The following is a 21,700-nucleotide window of genomic DNA, read 5'->3' on the forward strand; positions in this document are numbered from 1 at the left end:
TTTGCTTCCCAGAAGTTAGGTCACCCTGTCCGGTTTCTAAATGACTTCCTCAGCAAACAGAACTTTAAGTCCAGCCTTTGAATGGTCCTTGCAGAAACACAAAACCATTGCACAATGTGGTTTATGTGTTTGAAGTGGCTGAAGGACCAAAAATCACAGCACTGCAATTTTTATCTATATATATCTACAGAGAAAGAAAAAGAGAGAGATCAGGCTGCCCAGAGAGGTTGTGGAGTCTCCTGCTCTGGAGAGATCCCAAAGGCCTCTGGATGCCCTCCTGGTCACCCTGTTGTGGGGACCCTGCTGTAGCAGGGAGTTGGGCTGGGTGATCCCCAGAGCTCCCTGTCAGCCCCACCAGTCTGGGAGTCTGGATTTTGTGAGACTGTGTCACAAAAACTAGTGGCCATGTGTTAAAATGCAGCTGAGAGGCATAACTCAAAACTGTCCTTCTGGGGATCGCTGATGGTCCCTGAGCCTTTACAGATACCTGGCATGAACTCTTACTGTCCACCAGAGGAGATTAAATCAGGTCTGGTGCTGCTTCCATTCAAATCCAACGTCTTATCTCGGCTTCAAGGAGTGTTAAGCAGCCCAAGCTGGACATGAGTTCAAGAAAAGCAGTTCTTTAAAGAGCTGCTTATACGGAGATATGGAGGACTAGTTTGGGATTCTCTGATGGGGATTGCTACAGAAGGAGAAGCTTCTTTGGAAAGACGGTGTGTGTTACAGCAGCAGCTCACCTGTAGCTGAAGGGGAATGAGGCTGAGAGCGATTAATTACTTGGCAATAATGCATAGTCCATAGTGACAGCCACTGTAGTCAATATAAAGAGGATTTGTCCAATAAAACTGGGATATCTGGAAGACCCAAAAGGCCACTTGGACATTTGAAGACTGTGGTTGCCAGTGTGGTCACTGCAGGGCTGTTTGAGGTGCACATTTTCAGGCATTGGTGAAGACGGTGAAACTCCTTGTGGTAGCGATACATGTGGGAAGGTGAGTGCCTTCACAGGGTCACTGTGGTCCTACGGACACGTGTTTCCCATCCCTGCCAGACCCTGTTTGTCACCACCTTACACTCTGATGATGTGCCCAATGACCTTCATGCCTCAAAGGTGGCTTCCAAATTCATTGACAGACACAGCTCTGGATCCAACACCCCTCCTGAAGGGATGGTGTGGACGTCCCCACTTCCTAAAGCCGTCGAGGAGTGACCTTCACCCTCTGTGGGAGCTTCAGCTCTTGATGTTTTCTGTTCTGTGCTTTAGTTCAAGAACAAAATACAGCTGTCTCTGCCCCATGTTCTGCACAGTGGAAGGGACTTGTGCCCAGTTACTCGCAGCTGGTTTTGATTCAACTAGAACAAGCTGATGCCTCTAATTTTGTCCTCTCTGTAAGCACAGCCCAGCGCTTATGGGACTTTATCACATGCTAAGGCACAAAACTTGCTCTTAAAATAGCAGCAAAAGTCTCCCAAACGCATGGAAACAGCGTGTTAGGGACTTCCCTGTGACAACCAGGGCAAGACTCTGTGTGCAGCTTTCCGAGCCCTCACACAGAGGATATTTTGCCACACTGCACCATCGACACTAGAAGCACAGTGGAAGCTTTGTGAGAAGTTTTTTCCAGACCTCCAAGAGCACAGATATTGGTGTTTAATCCCCAGGTCTGTAATTTATTGTCTGCTGAGGGTTGAGTACATCTCTCTGTTGTCTTCCCCGTGCAGAGTAGGAGCAGCAACACCTCGCTGATCTGATGCAAGGCTTAGTAAAACAAAGCCTGCAGAAAATTATTTTAAAATATAGAGAAAAGCAGAAAAGCAGCAAGTTCCTCTGCGAGCGCATGAATTGCAAAGAAGCTCCTTGTTCAATGTGTGGTGGAGTGGCGATCACTCAGCCCAGCACTGGTTGTGGAGGGTGAGGTTACTGGCTTGTGGTGTCATTGCCTGTGGGTGAGGGCACCTCACCAAAGACCTGGCGGAGATGCTGATCTTCCCTCTGGGAAGATGTGTCAGTCATACTCCTTGCCTCTCTGGTGGTCAGAAGCAGTGGTGGCACATTTCTGGAGGAGGAAGGTCGCTCTGCGCCCTGGCACTGCAAGGGGGTTGGTTTTGGCAGGGGTTCATTGGAGCCAAGCACCCTCTGTCCCTGCTCTAGTGCAACAATTGGTGTTATCTCAGCACAGGCTCTTAGAATAATGCTTCACAGATGTTTATTTTCAAAAAGCCGTTAAAAAACCTCTCCCTTCTTTCCTCCTCAGCCTACACAAGGGCTTGTTTGGATTCTCCAAGTTGTCTTGGTTCCACTGATGGAGAGAGGAGAGGATGTGAGCATGGCTTGGCCCATAACAGGAAAGAGGTTCTTGGGATAGGCTTGGGGTTGCTTATGGGAGCACCGAGCTCGGGGGATGATCCTGTCTTTCTGTAGGTACATTCTGCTGTCAGGACCCAGGTCTTGGGAAAATGGTGGTGTCTGCAGACCCAGGTCACCTTCCGATCTTCTTCCGCTGCTGGGGTAGCCCATCAGACCCAGGCCAGCAGATCCCACCAGTCCTGAGTCCAGGCATGAAGGGACTCCAGCCTCAAGTCCTTGGGAGAAGTAACTAGGTGGCACAGAAGGATGATGCCAGTCCCATGCCACAGCTTAGATCTAGCTGAGAAAGGTGCAGAGTGGCACCTGAGTCTGCATGTGGTCATGCCCTACACCAGATATTGTGGGAGGTCCCAGAGGAGCCCCATAATAGACACACTGCTGGGACTCAATCACCCACTGCCATCATCACAACGACAATGGGGCAAACTGGAAATCACACACTAGCAACCAGTTCCATGTTTCTCACTCATTAAAATATTCCCCAGCCTAAGAATGCCCCACGGTTGGCGTGATCGCCCGCAATGACTCCCTGAGGAGCAAGGAGACTTGGCCTTGCGGAGCTTTAATTGCAAGACCTCCCACTGTGCTACCTTAGGAAAGTAGATCACCACTGTGGAGAAATGGGAAGCACAAAAAATTTGGCAGATCCTGCAAAAAGCCGGGTTTTTCTGTGACATTTCTGTCACTAGCTGACTTAAAACAGCTGCAGAAGTTGGAGAAAATGCAGGTGATGGTCTTCACATTCCTGTTTGTTTCTTCCTTCTCAACTATTTCCATCTTGATTTGGCCTTTCTGAATGTTCCCCTGATTATTCTGGGGTTCTGAGTTGTGTCTAAAAAACTTCTGTGCAGGCACTAGACCAAGACCAATGACAAGAGATTTCTAGTGCCTGGATGGGTATCCAGGTATAAATCTCTTGGTCTTTGCTTTATAAACCTCTTGATCTTTGCTCTGCCAACACACACAGGGTAGAAGCAGAAGATGTTGTCCCCTTTAGTGCGTTTGGTTGTGAGCAGCTTAATTAAAACCTGCTATGGGTGGCTCAATCTTAGGAAGCTCTTACAGGCAGCCCCCGGGGATTTCCATCCCTTCATTTCATCCTGCTGTTTGTGCTGTGATCAGACGCCTTTGCAGCTCTTTCACCAACCCTGCTCCCTTGGTGGGACATGGTGCATACCAGAGGGCTCTTGCTGGGATGTCTTTAGCCACCTCACCAGCTCCTGGTGTTACCCAGGCACCCTGACCTCCAATTCTGGTTACCTTAAGCTGCTGCAATCCTCTTGAGATGTCCTACCGCCACCGATGTCCTCATACCCTTGCATTGACCCAGGCTTTTGCTCTTCTCCGTGTTCCTCAGAACCTGCAGTACTGCTTTTCTTTTCCAGAAAAGGGAACTGCAGGGTAGATTTCAGAGAAGGAGCTCTATTCACTCCAAATCTGGATGTTCATCTCCTGAAGTCTTGGAGGGCATCCCCCAAACCTGAGCAGACTAGGTGGGGAACACAGGTGGTGGTTGCTCCGTGGGTTGCAGAAAGACCAGGATCCTTCTTCCAGTGTACGGTTTTTGTCTGGATGACCAGAGCTGCAAGCAGCAGCTTGCTGGGAGAAAACCAGAACCCTCTTATGATGAGCATCACGGTGTGCCTGCATTCCTGGGCACATCCCAAAGGCAGGACTGAGCTTGGCTTGCACCTTCACCCCGGCACAGGCTTGTCGAGTGTGACGAGGCATATTGGTTCCTCAGCTCCTCCAGGGATGGAGGGGGCATTTCACACCCTGAGCAGACCTCAACATTACAGCTCATCTGGCTGTACCTCTGAATTGTCACCTACTCCATGGCTTGGCCCTGGGCCAGCTACTACTTTCCTCACAAAAAAGAGAAGCTGAGGACTTGGAACCATTTCTGTTAAGCATTTTGGGTGAAACTGCCCTATTTTGAAGGCTCAGCAAGTTTGATAGGATGGATGCAGGCCCTTCTGTTCCCACTGGCCTTGGCACCAGAGAACTGCCCCTGGCCCGTTCCTTTTGCAAGCATAGACTCAACCTTCGGGGCTCAACTAAACCAGGCTGGCAGCCATGCGCTGGAATGGAGGAGATCATGGCTTTAGATGAAAGCAGGCCTTGTCTCTGGGGTTTGCCCTGCTGGGATCTCCTGGGACAGGAGAAGAGCATGTTGGTGTGAATGTCCGTATAGCCTCTGCCAGCTCAGAGATGCTGTAGGCCTTTCTGCCTTGTGGCTCTTGAGCAGAGCTGAGCTTACGCTCTGCAGCAGCTCGGGGAATTCTCTCCCTGTGTTTATGAGGGTCACGCTGGTGTCAGTAATGGTCTCTCCTTCCAGGCATGAAGAACATCTTTCCAGACCATACAAGTTAGAGAGCCAGATGTCTTGGTCAGGAACAGAAATGTAAACAAGTGATTCTTGCTGCGGGACGAAATGCAGCATTGTGTGTGCAGCCAAAGACAAAGCGGGACATTTATCTCTCCAGCAGATCTCAAGTCTAGGAGTCTGTTCCTTCTTTTCCTGGCAGATCACCAGCCGGGCTGTGGTCTGACAACTGACAGCAAACAGCCCCTGGAGGCAGAAGAACTGCAGTCCTTGCCCAGTGTGGACACCAAGCCACTCCAAGTCCTTTGCAAGGCCATCTCTCTTCCATGCTTTAGTCTGCCCAGACAGGAGAGAATAAAATAACAGATTCTCAACTCATTTTGACCTCCCATGCTCAAAAGGATGTGGAGCAGTGGTGAGTGGCTGATGGGTTGATGTTAACCAACATGTCCTGAAGGTCCTGTATTTGGGCACCTACTGGGCTGTGCATTATAAAGGCCTGGAAAAAATTAATCTGGCTTCACCATTTCCATCTGACCTCAGTGCCTGGGTGTAGCCAGCACGTCTTGCAAGAACGTAGAGTTTTAGCAAAGCTGATTCTGGGAAAGCTTTCCTTTGTCTGGGTGACATTTTCCTAGTCCAAACATGGTTGCACCCCTCAGTGGTGACATAAGCTTGGAAGGAGGAAGGTCCTGGATTACATCCTGCTTCGTATGGTGTCCATTAATCCCTTTTGGTGGTGGTACCCATACTCTGGTGCTCCAGCTCCCAGGGAGCTGAGGGGGTTTGGCCATCCTCTTTTTTCTGTCTTTGTGTTGTACATAGTCCCTCTGCTCACAGAGCAGTCCGGTTTGGCAGTGACCCCCCTTCAGCCTTGGATCAGAAGGAGACATATCAGAAATCCAGGCCAGGCTGAGGTGCCTCTGGGCAAGGCTCCTTCCTGGTGAGACCTGGCTGCAAAACGCACCGAGCCAGAGCAATGCTCCACTCTGGCCAGTGAGTGGGAAACCATCTGCCAAAACCAGCACCCTGTGGCTTTGGGCAGACTCCAAGGCAGAGGACAGTAGCTCTGCCAGGACCCAGGGACATTCAGCCTGTCCTGCAATGGGAGGACTGGTCCATCTCCTTTGAGCGTGCGATGGTTTGGGTTGGTTAGTTGGTTTTAACTCCTTCAGGGACTGCAAGGATGCCTGTGGAGACCCGTATTGGCAGCAGGGAGGGACGTTTTTTACCAGCTCCTTTGCAGAGTTGTGGATGAAGGGGAGGTGGTTTCCATTCCTCCTGGGACAGTTCATTTGGCACTTGCAAAACACTTCTGCGAGAGGAGCAGGAAGATGAATGCTGCTCTCAGTAACAGTGGGGAGCTGGAGCCATGCATTCTCCCGGGCAGCCGAGCACCAGTAGGTCCCGAACTCTGGAGGTGAGGTCAGGTGAATTTCTGGGATATGATGGTCTTTGGCAAGGTTTCCTTCTGGAAGTGGAAAAGAACCATTGCATTTTCCCAAAGGAGATACGTCCTTTACATCCAGAACTTCGTGAGAAGGAAAGGAAACTGCAAAGTCTGAATTATTTTCACTGACCTTCTCCTGACTTTCTCTAAGGAAGCTGTTTGTTGCTGTGTTTGGAAGGGCTAGTTTCTGTCCCAGGAGAGCTCCTGCCGGCACTGGGGTTGGCTGCCTGCCTCCAGTCCAGCCAGGCGGGTGCGGGAAGGTTGTGCAACTTCCCATTTCTGCTGCTCGATCTTGGGGTCAAGGCCAACACAAACTAGCAGCCTCAACTGAAAGGATCTGTCTGTCCAAAGTCACTTTCAGCTGAGGAAACAACACCTCCTCTTGCAAATACTACTGGACTATTTAATGGCCCTGACCTAATTGCAGAACCACTGACAGCTGGCACGGGGGTAATACTTCAAAGGCTCGTGGTCAAAGGTTTGTATTCAATAATTGTGTCTTTGTGCAGGAGGTGACATTTATTGTGTTGCAGCTCGCAGTAACCGTGCTGGATGCTCTCTTTTTGTGTTGGCAGTTCTTCGTTTTCTGCCACGGTCTCCTGCAGCTCTCCCAGCTCCTGGTCTCTGGCTATCTGAAGAGCTCCATCTCGACTATTGAGAGACGATATGGCCTCTCCAGCCAGACGTCAGGGCTGCTCGCTTCCTTCAATGAGGTGAAAACCAGCTTGGTTCTCCTGGTGAACTCCCTCCTTGTGCTCCTGTTGTTCACTAGTGAGACCTCTTGCTCTGTCTGTCCTGCTGCAGGTTGGGAACACGTTGCTGATCGTCTTCGTAAGTTACTTTGGGAGCCGAGTGCACAGACCCCGTTTCATTGGCTGTGGTGCCATCCTCATCTCCTTGGCTGGGTTCCTCATGTCTCTCCCCCACTTCATAACTGGACCCTACGAGTATGACCAGTCCGTTGCCAGTAGGTACTCTAGGAATTTATTTTATGCCTTTTGGGACAGATGAAGGAAATTACCTTCCTTCAAGAGTTCAAGAGCAGCAAGCTGTAGGTTTGTCCTCAACAAATTTTTATTTTAAGAGAATTAAATCATCTCAGTCCCAAGAGGCAACAGCTGGTGGTGGGAAACAGAGAAAGGGCATGAAATCCATCAAAACAGCCTATGCTTCTGATACCCCCTGTCTTCTGCACATCCATGCAGCAGACAAACACCGTGTAGCAGGAAAGTTTTCCCCAGCCATCGAGGCTCTTACCTTCCACTTATTGAGCCAAGATGTCCTCACACACATGAGCTGCTCCCTTATTTTCATGACGTAGATAAGATAAAGTCCCATGAACTCTGCCACCTGAAGCCCTTCATGGAAAGGAAACAAGAGGTTTCCCAACAGAACAGCTTTGGGGGTGAAATACCATTGACTGCAATGATGGAGCACTGGTTTGACACCTAAGTTCTGCTAACAGGGCACCTCACCTACCTTCCCCTGTCTAGTTGAGCTGTCCCTGAGGGAATGGTTTGAGGTTTTAGACCCCACCAGAAAAGCAACCTCCTGTGAGAAAGGTGCAATCAATCACTCATGGAGGAGCAGGCCGGGGTGGATTTGGGCTTTTCTCTCCAAAATAAGGTGAAGGGATGAGAAAAGAAAAGAGAAAAACACTCTCTTGTTACCTTCCCAAATGCTGTCATGAAGCTCTATCAAATCTTTTAGAGACCTCCACAGAACAGCCTTTCTGTGGCTCAGAGAGTGCGCAGCTGGTCCACGCAGCTGTAGCAACAAAGGAAACTGAACAGGTGAATAATTCCAGACAGGGGCTGGGTGCTAAGGAAGTTTGGAAACAGTTAGCCGTGCGTTTCAGGAATGCTGGTGCAGGTGGCCCTGGGTCAGGCACTCAGAGTTGCATTTGGTTTGGGACATACCGTGGAAATGCTGCTATAAAAACACTCCCCACCCTGGTCCCTCACTGTTTTGAAGAACATAAGGGTGCTAAGATTCATCACTTCCACTTAGTCAGCTTTGTAATGAAAAACTGGGTAAAATAGGTTCTCATTTCCTAGCAGCTATTCATGAACTCAGCATTTCTGCTCAGCATTTCTCAGCATTTCAATTCAGCATTGACCTTAAGATCTGTCTAAGGTCCTGGACGTGATCTCAGCTCTGCTTTCTCCATGGAGGTGGCATGTGCATCCAGCTTGTTGTGAACACCTGCAAAATATCTTTGCACTTTGCATTTTCTTTCACGGATGTTTTCCACGTGACATCTACCGAGTGCTTATGTACATGCTGCTTAGGGAAGCTTCTTTCTCCAGAGCAAGCTCAGACCTGCTCCCTTTGTCATTGCAGGCATGTTCAGCAACACCACGGACCTGTGCCAGCCTGGGGTGCTGGGGTCCCTGGGGAATCTCAGCGATGCTGGCTGCGCCTCCCATACTGCCAGGGAGAACCGTGAGGTTCTCCTCATCATGTTCATCGCCCAGGCACTGCTGGGCATCGGTGGGGTCCCCATCCAGCCTTTTGGGATCTCCTACATCGATGACTTTGCCAGTGAGAGGAACTCCCCCCTGTATTTGGGTAAGGCTGGGAAGAGGGGAACCCATAAATAGGTTGATAGCAAGAGCAGGTAGAACTACTTTGCATTAATGAGAGCAGAGCTTGTGATGGCCCTTCTGCTCTACCTAGTGCTAGAAAGGTTGCTGCAGAAAGAGTTTCTCTGCTTCCAGCTTGGACAAACTGCAGACGGAACAGGAGTGCTGGAAACATGATTTAGGGGAGGTGCTGGCATTTTGGGCCTGAGAGTGATGAGAGGGAGTGGAGAGAGACATAATAACCATGTCCTTCTCCAAAAAGGAGAGGAATAATCTGCTTGCTCTGTTCACAAGAGGAAGCTCTAGGCTTGAGGTGCAGCAGTGAAGACTTTGTTTAGACATAGGAAAAGTTACAGGAAGCTAAAAAGGTGGGATCAACCATCTGGGAGGTGGGCAAGTATCCTTCAGTGCAGGCACTGCTGGAAAACAGCTGGGTGCACTCCTGAAAGGGATGTCCCAGGGTGGTGGGATGGACAAGATGGTCCTTGCAGGTCCTTCAAGCCCTCTTCCAGGCCTTTTGAATGAAATGGGACAGTAAGGGTGGCTCAAAACCAGGTCATTACTATCAGGAAACTGGAAATACTGTGTCAAATTTTGCTCAGGTAGATGCTCCAAAGCTCTAAACCATATTTGAAAGGATCACCTGTAAGATAGGAATCAAATCTTACACGTGTTTAGTCTTTTTATCAGTAAATCCCACAGGAGAGTTTGCTGATAACTTTTATCTCCTTAACCTTGTAAAAAAAAGAAAAAAAATTTGGTATTTCCTGGATTTCTTAAGCCAAGGGGCACATCTTGTTCCTGGATGTATTTCAGTCTCTCTAGGAGGCTGAAGAAACATGCCAGGAAAGATCCGAGTTTTGCAAAACCCCCTCTGTGAAGGGAGCATGGGGGTATTGTCCTTTAACAATGTGAGAAAAGAAAACTGCACTGGAGGCAGATGCGGTGGACCCTGGTCCAGCCTGGACCTGCCTCAAGGCACCTCCTGTCCCCTGTGGTCCCTTCACGTGGGGCTGAGCTCCTCTCTGCTCTCTCCCATCTGCAGGCATCCTGTACTCTGTGACGGTCATCGGGCCGGGGATGGCCTTCTTGCTGGGCTCTGCCATGCTGCGTTTTTACATCGACATCGACAAAGTCACCAGAGGTGAGTGAACGCATCCTCGGAGATCCGGCCGGCGCCCTTTGCCCGGCATCCCAATTACTGAGCCAGCAGCAGTCCAGTCCCTTCCTGGGCATCCTGACCCCCAAGGGTGCAACCTGTGAGGCAGGGGCTGGCTCCCTTTGCCTGTTGAATCACTTCCATCACCTGGGGATGCTCTGGGACTGGTCCCATCAGTACTGGGGTGGACGGCCTAAATAAGTGCTTCCTTCCCAGCTGACTCGGTGTCACACACACACCCACAGGGTTAAACCCGGCCCCTTGGCTGCTGGAATCCCATATTTTAATCATTCTTCAGGCCTGGGGATCCCTCACCCCTGGGCTGCTGCCAGGTCTGGATAGAGGGATGCCCATCTGCGTTGTGCTTTTAGAGCAGACCTGGTTTTGATTCTTCTGTGAATTTTCTGCTGCGTGCCAGCAATGGCAGTGGGAGGGTTTTGCTGCCAGCCAGCACTGGGGCGGAGTGGGGATGTGGAGAATGAGCAAAACCTGGAAACATGAAAGAGAAGGATGGAGGGGAGAAAAAAGAGAGAAGGAATGGAGAATGGGTACCAGGACCCTGAGACGTGAAGAAGCAGAGGGAGAGGGAGGATGGGAGTAAGGTGAAAACAAGGAGAAATGCTGGGCAGGGGAAGAAAGGAGTAGGGAAGAGGTTTCCTCTTCCAGTGTCTCTTCCCAAGCCGTGCTATTAAAGCATTTGTAGTTATCTCCTTTTCGGCTGCTCTTGAATCCTGGGCTGGAAAACAAGAGGCTCTTTCCTGGTTCTGGAGAGAGCAGACAGCCACCGCACAGCTCAGCCTGCCCTCACCTGATGTAGAGGATGATGGACAGGTTCCTTTGGGCGGTGACCAGAGAGCATCAGCTCTGGAGCTGGGTGAACAGTGGGGGCTCATACAGGTATATCATCTTTGGTCCTTCTCAGAACTTCCGGCTCATTCCTAGTAGCTGACTTCACCAGGAGTTTTTTCACCTGGACTCTGTCATGACACACATTTAAGGTACTTGCAGCATAAGAGCATGCTCTAGTCTGGATGCTGCCTCCTCCTGTCAACCGATGTCCAAGATTATGGTGGCAGGTCTCCATCCCCCTCGGTGGGTGAACCTTGGCGAAGGGCCTGAGGTTTTGCCTTCCCTGCCTCTGAGGGATGAAGACATGGGATTAGGGTCTGCTGTCTGCCTGCTCAGCTCTCTAAGCCATCTTCTGCAGATGGACGTTGAAGGGGAAAAGTGCTTGCTGAGCCAGAACTGGAGAACACCCAGTTTTAGACCTATGTTCAGCCTAAAGATGCCTTCAGCCTGCTGGGAATAGCTAGAGAGCTGTGACTGCTTAATGCTGAATTTAATTTAACCTCATGTTTTCCTAGAAAAAACTTGGTGTTTCTTCAGGAAGGGAGTTAACATTTCAATTTGCTAAATGCATCATGGACAGAGGAGATAATCAAATTTCTTTGACCTACCACTCATTAATTCCAGAGATGGAAGATGAGATGGTGGCAGTCTCCATCGTACAAAAATCCAGTGAACTGGATTGAGTTTTAATTGCATATCTCCCTTCCCCCCAAAGTGAGAACAGTTCACTTGTGTTAAACCTCACAGTTAAGGAAGAGGTTTCTGGGAGGACTCATTTCCTGGGGTTGTTCATGAATACTCTCTAACCACAGGTATCACCTTTTCCTGTAGAAATATTTCTTGGTTCAGACTCGCCCTGTTGTGAATTTGCATTTGGTCTTCTGCATATCCTGTTTTATTTATACCAAGAACCCTTCCCCACAGAAAATGTTGTCTTTGGCTGACTGCCCTGAGGACACGAGGAGAGGAGGCTGGGCGAACTGAAGGAAGACAGGAAGGAGAAACGGATATAACCCTTATTAAAGCATTTTGAAGGATTAGCCTCCCTTGGTCAAGCTGCAAACTGGGCTGATGGACCAGCCTGGTGGGCACAGCGCTGGGGTGTGCACAGAGAGTTCTTGTGTGGATGGTCAAACTGTTAAAAACTAAACCAGTTCTCCTGGATACCAAAAGTGAACTGTAGTTAACTCTGTTTTAGTCTTAAGAAGGGATTTTTCCTTCTGTACTGACAGACTTCGAGCTATATCGGTCCCTCGACCCTTAACAATGACTTAATCCCCTTGAGTGTTTCCCAGCTTCTTCACATAGGGATCCCCCGTCTGAGAAAGCTGTGATGGGGGATGTGTTCCTTTGCCTTTCCAGCTCTGGGACATCCCTGTCCCAATTGTCTCCCCGCAAAGGGCCAAGTGGATTTTGGACACCCCAGTGCTAATGAAGAATGAAATGATTTAGCATCATGGGACAAGTCAGGTGCAAATGCTACTCATACCCCATGCTTGATGGTCCCCAGGTTGGGAGCCACCACTTTGGAGCTGGCTGACGTTTGAGGTGACTGGGGCCACCCATCACCACCCCTGTGGTGCACTGGGGTCCCTCCCTTCACCTTTGATTTAATGTCCATTTCTCCATTTGTGTTGCAGACAAAGTCCAGCTCACGAACAAAGACCCACGGTGGGTTGGCGCCTGGTGGCTTGGTTTCCTGGTGGCAGCCAGTCTTGTGGCCTTATCTGCAGTGCCTTATTTCTTCTTCCCACGGGAAATGCCGAAAGAGGTAGGAGAGATGCTGCGGGTGGCCCTTTTGGCATTGCACACAAATAGCTCCTGTATTGCTGTGCATGTTCCTCCCTCTCCACCAGCATTAGCTGCTGCGTCTACGGGAAACGTGACTGTGGAAGTGGTCAAGGAGTTGATAGCTGCATCCCCAGGTCAGATGTGAGTGGTGGTTTGCTCTCTTCTTCCATGTCAGAGGCTCCACCAGTGCGGTGCAAGCGGTTTAATGGTTGTGATATACAACAAAGCTGTGGCCAGGCTGGAGAGGAGCCAGAGAAGGGCCAGCATGATGATCCAAGGACTGGGAAAGGCTGGGAGAACTGGGTGTGTTTAGCCTGGAGAGAAAGTGGCTCTGGGGAGACCTTCTCACCATGTTCCAGGGTGGCTCTAGAGTACATAGCAACTCCCTTTGTACAAGGGGTCCCATGGAAGTGACGAGCGGTGATTGGTACAAGTGACTCCTGGGAAGGATCTGGTTGGACACAAGAAGAGAATTTTTCACAGTGAGGACAATCAGCCCCTGGAATAATCTCCCCAGGGCAGTGGTGGGTCCCCAGAGGTGGACATGGTTAAGATGTGGCTGGAGAGGGGCTGGGCCAGCTGGTCTAGAGCGGGCTGTGCCAGGAGAGGTGGGACCAGATGGCCCTTGAGGTCCTTCAGACCCAGGGTTCTGGGATTCTATAATTTCCCTGGTGGGGCACTGAAGTAGCTCCTGCGTGTTGATTCCTCTGCATAGGAACATACTGCTCCAGGCAAGCTCTGTGTGGATTGAGGTCCTTCTTGCTGGAGATGGGACTCCTTACGCTTCCTAGGGAAGCGATGCTCCTACTCCCATCTCTTTTGGGAGCTAGTGGGAGATGCTGCACTGGTGGACCTTGTTTTCCTTCAAGAGGAACCCTGTGTGCCCAATGAGGAAATAGGTCCCAGTTCATAGGAAATATGAATAATGCATCACTTAGGAGTGGGTTGTGCCCTTGAAATGCTGAGGCTGGTGGGTGGTTTGTCTTGTTTCCACAGCAAAACCCCCTTTTCATCACTAGACAGTGAGGCTTGGGGTCAGCTGCTGCTCCAAGTGAAAGAGGTGAATACCACCTCTTCTCACTGTGATTTTCGACACTTTCCAGCCTCTAAACGCCCCTTCACTCTGTGAAGTCCTCAGAGATAACCATCAGGGGAAAACCTGCAGCAGCCAGAACCTGTTACTACAAGCCAAACCAACATCTCTGTGCGTGCAGTTTGCCTGGGGTTTGCTCGTCCCTAGCTCTTGCTGGAGCCTGCTGCTGGGACAGCACTTTGCTCCGTGTTTACTACCAGGGTTTTTAGTTCTCCAGAGCGCTCTTGAGAGCTTCAGCGCTCGTGCCAAGATGTGAAGCAGCTCGAGAGCTTCCGAAGTGCTTCGCTGGCTGTGGGTTGCAGTTTTCTGGCAGTCGATGTGTCCAGAGGAATAATACAAAACAAGCTGTTCTTTCAGAGGAGGCATCATGCTCTGGTTTTGAACGTTACTGTAGTTGCTGGGATGCACTTAGTAGGTGAAATTCTGCTCGTCTTGATGCCTTGGCCATACTGTAACCTGTGTAATTGTCTTTTGCATGTATTTTGCCTTGGGCAATGTTGAAACTTTCTTGTCTAAACAAGTCCATGCACTGTGTGGTGCAGAATAATTCTTTGTTTCTCCTGCTGCTGCCTCAATTGCAGGAATGAGCAGTTCTTGGGGAGATCTGGGTTTCACTTGCCTGGGAAAAATGTGACCCGTTCTACCAGTTACGCATCTGGGGATATAATGGTCTGCTCCTGGGTTGTGTATGTGAGGTTTGTAAAGGTGCTGCGGTCCTTCCTATGAGGTGATGGGCTGGGAGCTGCTCAGCATTCTGCAGGAGGAGGGTGATACTGAATGCACTGCCTCTGATTTATCCTTGCGGAGCTCGGTTCACTATGAAGTCGTTATGGATGATCTATGCTAGCAGAACCTGCTCAGTGTGCACGGGACCACGCTGTGTCTTTGGAGAAGGGTTCTTTATGAGGACCAATGGGAATGTTAATTTTATAAACAGCTCTCGAGCTAAAATAATGTACTTTGAATGAACACAACTGCACTTTTTTGCAAGTGCTACGCTTAGGCTGGGCAGTTTTGTAGAGTTTAAGGTTGGGTATTGATTGAAAAAAGCAGCAGGAAGATTTCGCCCTGCTCTACCAGCTGATATCTGCTGGGAATGCTCCCGTGTAGCTGAGCATCCATTTGGCCCTTTGCAGCCCAGCTCTTCTGGAATTTCTCCCCATTTTACCATTTCCTCCAAAAAGCTTTTGGAAACTGCTCACAGTAAAAAAATATAATAAGAAGAAAATAATCTCAGGGATGGCAAATTTCTGCCTTCCCTTGTAGGGCAGGAGGTGCCAGTGTCAGCCAAGCCAGCTCATGCCCATCCCTTTTGCTGTAGGTGTAAAGAAAATAAAATATAAATCACTTTCTCTTGCTTGCCCTTGGAGTGAATCAGTGTTTAGCTAAGGGCGTAAGCACGACCGCTTTTCTATCGCGAAGGGCAGCTCCCTTTCCCCTCCAGTGAACTGGAGGCAGCAGTGTCTCTAAGGTCACTTAATTACTGCACCCATTGTTGAGCTCGTTAGAGTCCTGGCTCCCCTCCAGAAGAGCCTCATCCGGGGACAGACTGCGAAACCCCGCAGAAGGGATGGGTAGCAATGGTAAGACGTGCAATGCAGGAAGGAAATGAGTGTCTCCAGGCACAAAGCTCAGCGCTTTACAGTGTTGTCCCAAATTTTGCCTTCATGTGCCCCAACTGGAGCAGCTACCCTTACCTGGTAGGTCCCGACACTGCAGTGACTCGAGCTGTGGCTTTAGGGTGGCTTCCAGGTATTTCCTCTGACCACACAGAACAAAGCTGTTGTTCCTTCTTGTGCTTGGCTCTGGTTTGGTATGGAGAGGGTGAGACAAGGCCTTGCAGTGAGGAAAGGTGGGATCCTCACAGTAGTTCTGCACCATGAAGCCCCATCCTCAACACACTGCAGAGGGGAAGGGAGGGACAGGGTCAGTGCAGGGTTTTACAGACCAGCAGATCGGCAAGAATGGATGTTGTGATAACCCTTGGGTCAACCCTGTCTAAATAGAACTAAAGCTTCAAAAACAGTCAGGGTTTTCTTGGTTGCTTTCAGTTTCAGGGTTTCTTCTTCTTCTGCTTGTCCAAAGCAGGGAAGAGCAATCAGCAGCAGAACAACCACAGGCTGCAAGCACTGGAAGGCATCAGCTGAGCTTTTCCACCATGATTGTAAAGACCCAGCACAATATCTTACCCACAGCAAATACCTCCAGGCACGGTGCATGTGGGAAAACCACCGATCTGCTCTGTCCACAGAGATGTTTCTGAACCACCATCTGTGGCCTTCATTTCTGGAGGCCAAAAAGGAATTTCAGGTGCTTCAGGCCAAGCTGTCCTTGTGCCACTTGCTGTCTGCAGACCCGTGTGACAATGCCTGTCTCAGCAGATGATGAGGTTGCGTGGGAGTAGCGTGTCCACACCAAGCTGTGGGTATGTTTCTGCTGCAGAGTCCACCAAACAAGATCCCAGGAGCAAAGACTGGCCTATGGCTCAGTTCTTCTCACTGCTGAAAGCACTATTTCTTTTCTCTGCTTCTCATCCTACCTTCATTTTTTCCTCTTTTCTCTATACAACTCATCTGAACCCATGGTGGTTACTCTAGATGAAGGACCATCCTCTTCAATGGGCATCCTCCAGCAAACGCTGCATAATGGCCCAGCCTTCTGTCTCTTTGGAGGCTTATTTGTCTCCTCCTACCAGCCAAGACAAATTTAGATTATTTATTCTACACCCACATTTCAGCCTTACCTTTATCTGATAGCTTCTTTGAAGTTCCTGGAATGATTTGTGCACTTAATGTTAACATTCGCGATAATAAGAGTTGGCTCTTCTGATCTTTTTTTTTTCATAAATCAATCACTCCAGACCTGGAACATTTTTATTTCTCTGCTTTGATACTTGTCAGTAAGTTTCGAGCACCAAACTGTCCTGAATAATCCTACTTGAGGGATGATCATAACAAAGCTGTAAACTTGTCATGATCTCAGGCTGGGGATGAGAGGATAAGGCTGTAACTGGACAAACTGTTTCCAGTTGAGACCAGTTTTTTCCCTAACAATTCCAGTTTAATGCTGCCTCCATGAGCCCGAACCATTTCTTGGGGTTGTGTCCTGGATTCTGGGAAACTGCAGCCTTTGAGCATTTTCCAGTTGCTGAGTAGCCAAAGTTTAGGTTGTGCTTTATCATCGGCACCTGGTGATGTTCCCGTATCCCAACCCAGGCAGTTGTATCCCGTCTGCTAAAGGCTTTCCCTGTGCTTTCGCTGTGGCACAGTGTCTGTCTGTCTTGCAGGCTTACTGGCTGTTGCAATCTCCCTGGACTGGGAGCACTGGGGAGGACACACCTCAAATCCTGGGTTCAGTTTGGGCCCCTCACTCCAAGAAGGACTGAGGGGTTGTGCCCATTGGGGTTGTGCAGGCGTGTGCCAGGCTGCCCAGGGCAGTGGTGGAGTGCCCATGGCTGGAGGGGTTTGCCAGTGGTGTGGAGGTGGTGCTGAGGGACAGGGAGTAGTGGGGACCTGGCAGTGCTGGGGGAACAGGGGGACTGGAGGAGCTGCAAGGGCTTTTCCAACATAACCCATTCTGTGGTTCTGTGATTGCAACTGGTAAAGCGCCTCCCCAGTTGCTGCCGCTCCATGGGTGACCTGAAAAGGGTTTGGAAAGGGGAGAGGTGCTTTTGGGAGCACCTTAAACCAAAGCAGGACCATTGCCCTTGCTCAGCATTTCTCATATGCAAGATCTGTCTTGTGTGCTCCGTTATCTCCCAGGTCAGGTTTCCTCCTGTGACGCTCCAAGGTCACACAGAACAAAGCATCTCCCAAAAGAGGCACAAAGGGGAGAGCAACGCTTCCTCCTCGCCCTGACAAAGCCTCCCCTGTAATGTCAGCACATGTCATCTGCAAACAGATGCCTTGTGAGAAAGATCAGATGGATTTTATGGGAAGCAGCTCTACATGATTCTATGATTTTACATGTCCAGGTCGTCACCAAGCCCCAACAGCTCTGGTTTGCTGTCACACAGCCCTCTCTGGATATCAGTCCGTCTCATCAAAGCTTTCCTTCTCAGCCTCACTGGTCAGAGATTTCCAAAACTTATTTCCCTGCATGTTGCAAAGCTTTATTTTCTGCTGAGATGGTGGGGTACATGTCCCCTGTCATCTGTGCAGTATCTCCAGATTTTACTTTCAGTTGTCCTGCTGGATAGTTGGAGCAGACAGTTGAGGACAGGGAAACGCTAAGCTGGACATGCAGCTCCACCCTGGAGGAGATGTGCATGGCAGAGCGTAGGGTTAAGAAGTCACCCTGCATTTCTGAAGGCAAAACCCATCTGTCTGGGCAGTACCTCAAGTTGTGAAACGGGGCTGGCAAGTTTAGGACCACAGTGTGCAGACTGGATTGATTGGTTTTATCCCCCAAAGCACCTGGTGTGCAGTGGCAGGAGGGGGCAAACACAGAGAAATCTCAAAAGAGGTGTGTTTGTGTCCTGGCTACCCATGGACATCTCAAAGGTTTGGGCATTGCTGTTCCTGCTGGAGGTGGCATTGCTTGGCAAGGTCCAGGCAACATCTGTCCCACCAGTCCTGAAGCTGAAGGTTTATGATGAGGAGAAGCTCCTCATCATGTGGGTAAAATGCAGCTGGGACACCTCCTGCTCTGCCCTGAGGATACCCCATAGATGCTGGTGCTGCTCTTGGCTGCATCACAGGATAGCACCAGCAAGCCTGAGCCTGCAAGAAGCCTTCTGCCCTTCGCCCAGGTTGTTGGGGACTTCCCAACCTGCAGAGGGTATCTGCAGGGTGCAAACAGCTGACAACTCTGTCTGAGGTTGGACTCAGGGATTCCAGTGGACATCCCAGGTGCAGTGTGATGGGATGGTTCTGGGGCAGCGACTCACCCCTTCTGTGCAGGCAGAGACATTGTGCAACAGTGCTGGGGAAGCAAAAAATAACTTCTCCGGTTTCTGTCTCAGGGCAGATTTCCTGTGTTTGTACAAATCCTACCACGCTTTTTCAGCAGTGACCCGGTGCTTCCAGGGAGAAGCTGAATGAAAATAACCAAGAGAGAACTGACTTAAGTGCCATCTCCAGTTTGGGTTATCAGTTACTGGGGAAAGGTTAAAGGGCAGAGCAGGGAAATCTAAGCCATTGTGTGGAAACCTCTGCTGCTGGAGCTGTGATGCTCCCAGGCTGCTCACTGAAGCTCCTAAAGCATCAGCAAAGGTGGTCTAGAAAGGGCATTCTGTGGGGAGCAACTGGGAGCCAAGTGGCAGGGTGTGGTGATGCCACTGGCATGCTACAAGTATGGGCTGGTCTCTATGTTCAGGTTTGCCCCAGGGAGCTTTAAAGACAGGCGCAAACAGCAGCTAAAAGTAGTCATCCTATTCCTGTGAGCAAGGTGACCATTAGCCGGTTTTTTTAACACTCGAGGAAATAGGGTCCCTGGTGGGTCCCACACTTGCTGGAAGAGGTGTAATGAAGTGTTTGTAGGGAGCATGACCTTGTCAGGAAGAAAAATCATTCTATCTCAAGCTCCGAGGTTTTACATTTTGTTTGTTTAATATGAAAATAGCTCCTCTGACCTTATTTTTCACTGAGCTGGGAGCACCAGGTCCTGCACATCCTGAGGGAAACTCTACAGAAGCCTCAAATTAAGCAAGGAATACCTCTCCGTCACAGAGCATCTCATTCATCCCCTTTTCCTGTGCTGCATAAAACCAGGCTGCCAGCACCTCTGACTGCCCTTCTTGCAGGTGAAAGCAGGAGCCCAGCTTGCTGCCTGCTTTTGCCTTTCCTTCAAAGCAATCCCAGGTCTCAGCCCTCCTCAGCCATACCTGATTTATTCATGTCTGTGCAGGGAAACAGGGGCTTTCCCTAGGTCGAGCTCAGGTTAGGGATGCTCTTCGTAAGGCAGAGCACGGGGGAACTCCATCATCCTTCCTTCAAAGCCTGTCTGCCTCCTCCATCCCCCCACAAGGCTAGGAATGATGGCGATAGATAAAATCTGGTTGCAACAGCAGGACATGCAAGGAGAACCCATTCACTGGTGCACAGGGAAACTGAGTGCTTTAAGGACTCATCCTGAAAAATCCCATCATGGGTGGGGGGCATTTTGCAAGGTGTTTCCCACATTTAGTTGGTTTTCCTTGGCATGGTTCTGTGGCAGATAGGCCAGGGTGGAGCAACCAGCTCGTGTCGTTGCTCCTACCAACTCCAGCCTGCCAAATGATCTGAGGTAAATGATGCTAAAATCCCCTGCATCAGGAGCACACGGCGTCATTGGCAGGGCTTGAGCGTCTCTGATGTAGAGCCAGCATCGTTCGCCGGTCCCTTCACTTCCTCGGCGTGAGAACACGCCTGCTTCATCCCAGAGGAATGCACATCTTCATCCTTTCGGCAACAAAACAGATCATGGGACCAAGCCAACACGGGGAGAGGATTTTTCCTCCTCCTCATGGAGGGCTCTGCACCACGAGCAGACAACAGCTGCTCCCTGGGCGGGTGCTAAGCCAGCAGAAGAGCACAGGAATGTCCCGCTTGCACGAGTGGCACTTACATACAGGCATTCCAGATGGGGACATCTGGGAGTTTGGGGGCTTTTGGGGTTTTTTTCGCATGCAGTGCTCAGCAGGCTGTTCCCTCTCTGAAGAGGGCAGAGCTGGGAGCTGGGAAAGCCACAGTCGGTAGCAGCTGGAATGTATTTTTTTTGGAAAACACTGGAGTTTTAGAGCAGAGATAAGAGACCCCATGACCTCACTGAAAAGTGAAAGGAAGCTGGGTTTTATCTTTGCGTTTGAAAAAGGTTTTAATCTCTGAGCTCTACCTTTAAAAACTGTGAGAAGAGTTTTATTGCTGTGCTTTATAGAGGCTCTGCAGAAAGGGAATGTGGCATTTGCAGCACAGGACACTTTGACCTCTGCTGTGTAATGATCAGCCTTGGTTTCAGAGGAAAAAAGATTATTTTAGATCATTTTAGCTGTTCAGTTCTTTCTGTGAATTGAGAACATCTAATTTCTGGAGAACTAACTCATTTGTCTGAGTGATATTAAATTTGTGTCGGGTGTTGCGACAGCTCCGTTGCTGAGCCTCGTATAGGATGTCAGGGACAGGGACAGTGGCTCTGGCCTTCAGGCTAAGAATACGCTGTGTTTTTTCATTCAAACCGCACTCCCACTGAACACGTTCTGCTGTTAAACATCTCTAGTAGCACATCTAATCTAATTAATGCCCTCCACGAAGTGATTCCCCTAAAAGCCTGCGGAACAGGGCAGGGGTGGGATGCACATCCAAGAAATCCTCCCCTCTCTTGGCCTCTGACTTGCTGATGGGAAGTTGGACACTTGCCTCGGACATGTAGTCATCTAATGAGGCTGCGATGGACCTTAAATGATCTGATCCCTCCATTGTCCAACTTTTTGTCAGCACCTCTTGGTCTGTGAGTGGTGGTGGCGTGACACAGGGCACAGGTTTTGCGAGCACCTCGAGTAAGGTCCTGCAGGGCTAAATTAAGCAGAGAGGTCTAGGTCCATCTGACCTCCAGCTGCAAAGGTGTTCCTCTGAATAGAGAAGGAATAAAGGAGGGAGCTGGAGGATCTGTCTCCTTCCATGGACCAGCATGGGAAGGGATGTTTCTTCCATACTACTGCTGTTCAGTGGGGAAGATGTGGCTCGAAGAAATTAAAAGCATTAAAGAGAGTAGAAACACAGAATAATGGAATCAGAGAATGGTTTGTGTTGAAGGGACATTTCAAGGTCATTCAGTCCAACCCCCTGCAGTGAACAGGGACATCTACACCCAGAGCAGGGTGCTAAGAGCCCCATCCCACCTGACCTGGAAGGTTTAGAGAATGGTTTGTGTTGAAGGGACATTTCAAGGTCATTCAGTCCAACCCCCTGCAGTGAACAGGGACATCTTCAACTAGAACAGGTGGCTATGAGACCCATCCAACCCCAGACCCCCCTGCAGTGGGCTCCAGCTCTGGGCTCCTCAGCACAGCAGAGCCAGAGAGCTGCTGGAGCAGGGCCACAGGAGGCCCCAGCAATGCTGGCAGGGTGGAAGCCCTCCGCTGGGAGGCCCGGGGCGAGA

At 50.0% G+C, this 21,700-nt stretch overlaps 1 protein-coding gene across 1 annotated transcript in view; it reads left to right on the plus strand.

The window, feature by feature from the left end:
* The window catches only part of LOC104499675 (solute carrier organic anion transporter family member 2B1-like), a gene marked incomplete at its 3' end in the record, with an annotated part of 26,590 nt that overhangs the window by 4,328 nt on the left and 562 nt on the right, over positions 1-21,700 (plus strand). Inside the window, exons 2-6 of the mRNA XM_010143215.1 lie at positions 6,723-6,860; positions 6,952-7,114; positions 8,491-8,718; positions 9,778-9,876; positions 12,381-12,511. Of these exons, the coding sequence (XP_010141517.1) occupies positions 6,723-6,860; positions 6,952-7,114; positions 8,491-8,718; positions 9,778-9,876; positions 12,381-12,511 (759 nt within the window). The remainder of the gene's footprint in view (positions 1-6,722; positions 6,861-6,951; positions 7,115-8,490; positions 8,719-9,777; positions 9,877-12,380; positions 12,512-21,700) is intronic.

Source organism: Buceros rhinoceros, unplaced genomic scaffold, assembly GCF_000710305.1.
Source record: "Buceros rhinoceros silvestris isolate BGI_N320 unplaced genomic scaffold, ASM71030v1 scaffold10209, whole genome shotgun sequence".
Classification (NCBI taxonomy): domain Eukaryota; kingdom Metazoa; phylum Chordata; class Aves; order Bucerotiformes; family Bucerotidae; genus Buceros; species Buceros rhinoceros.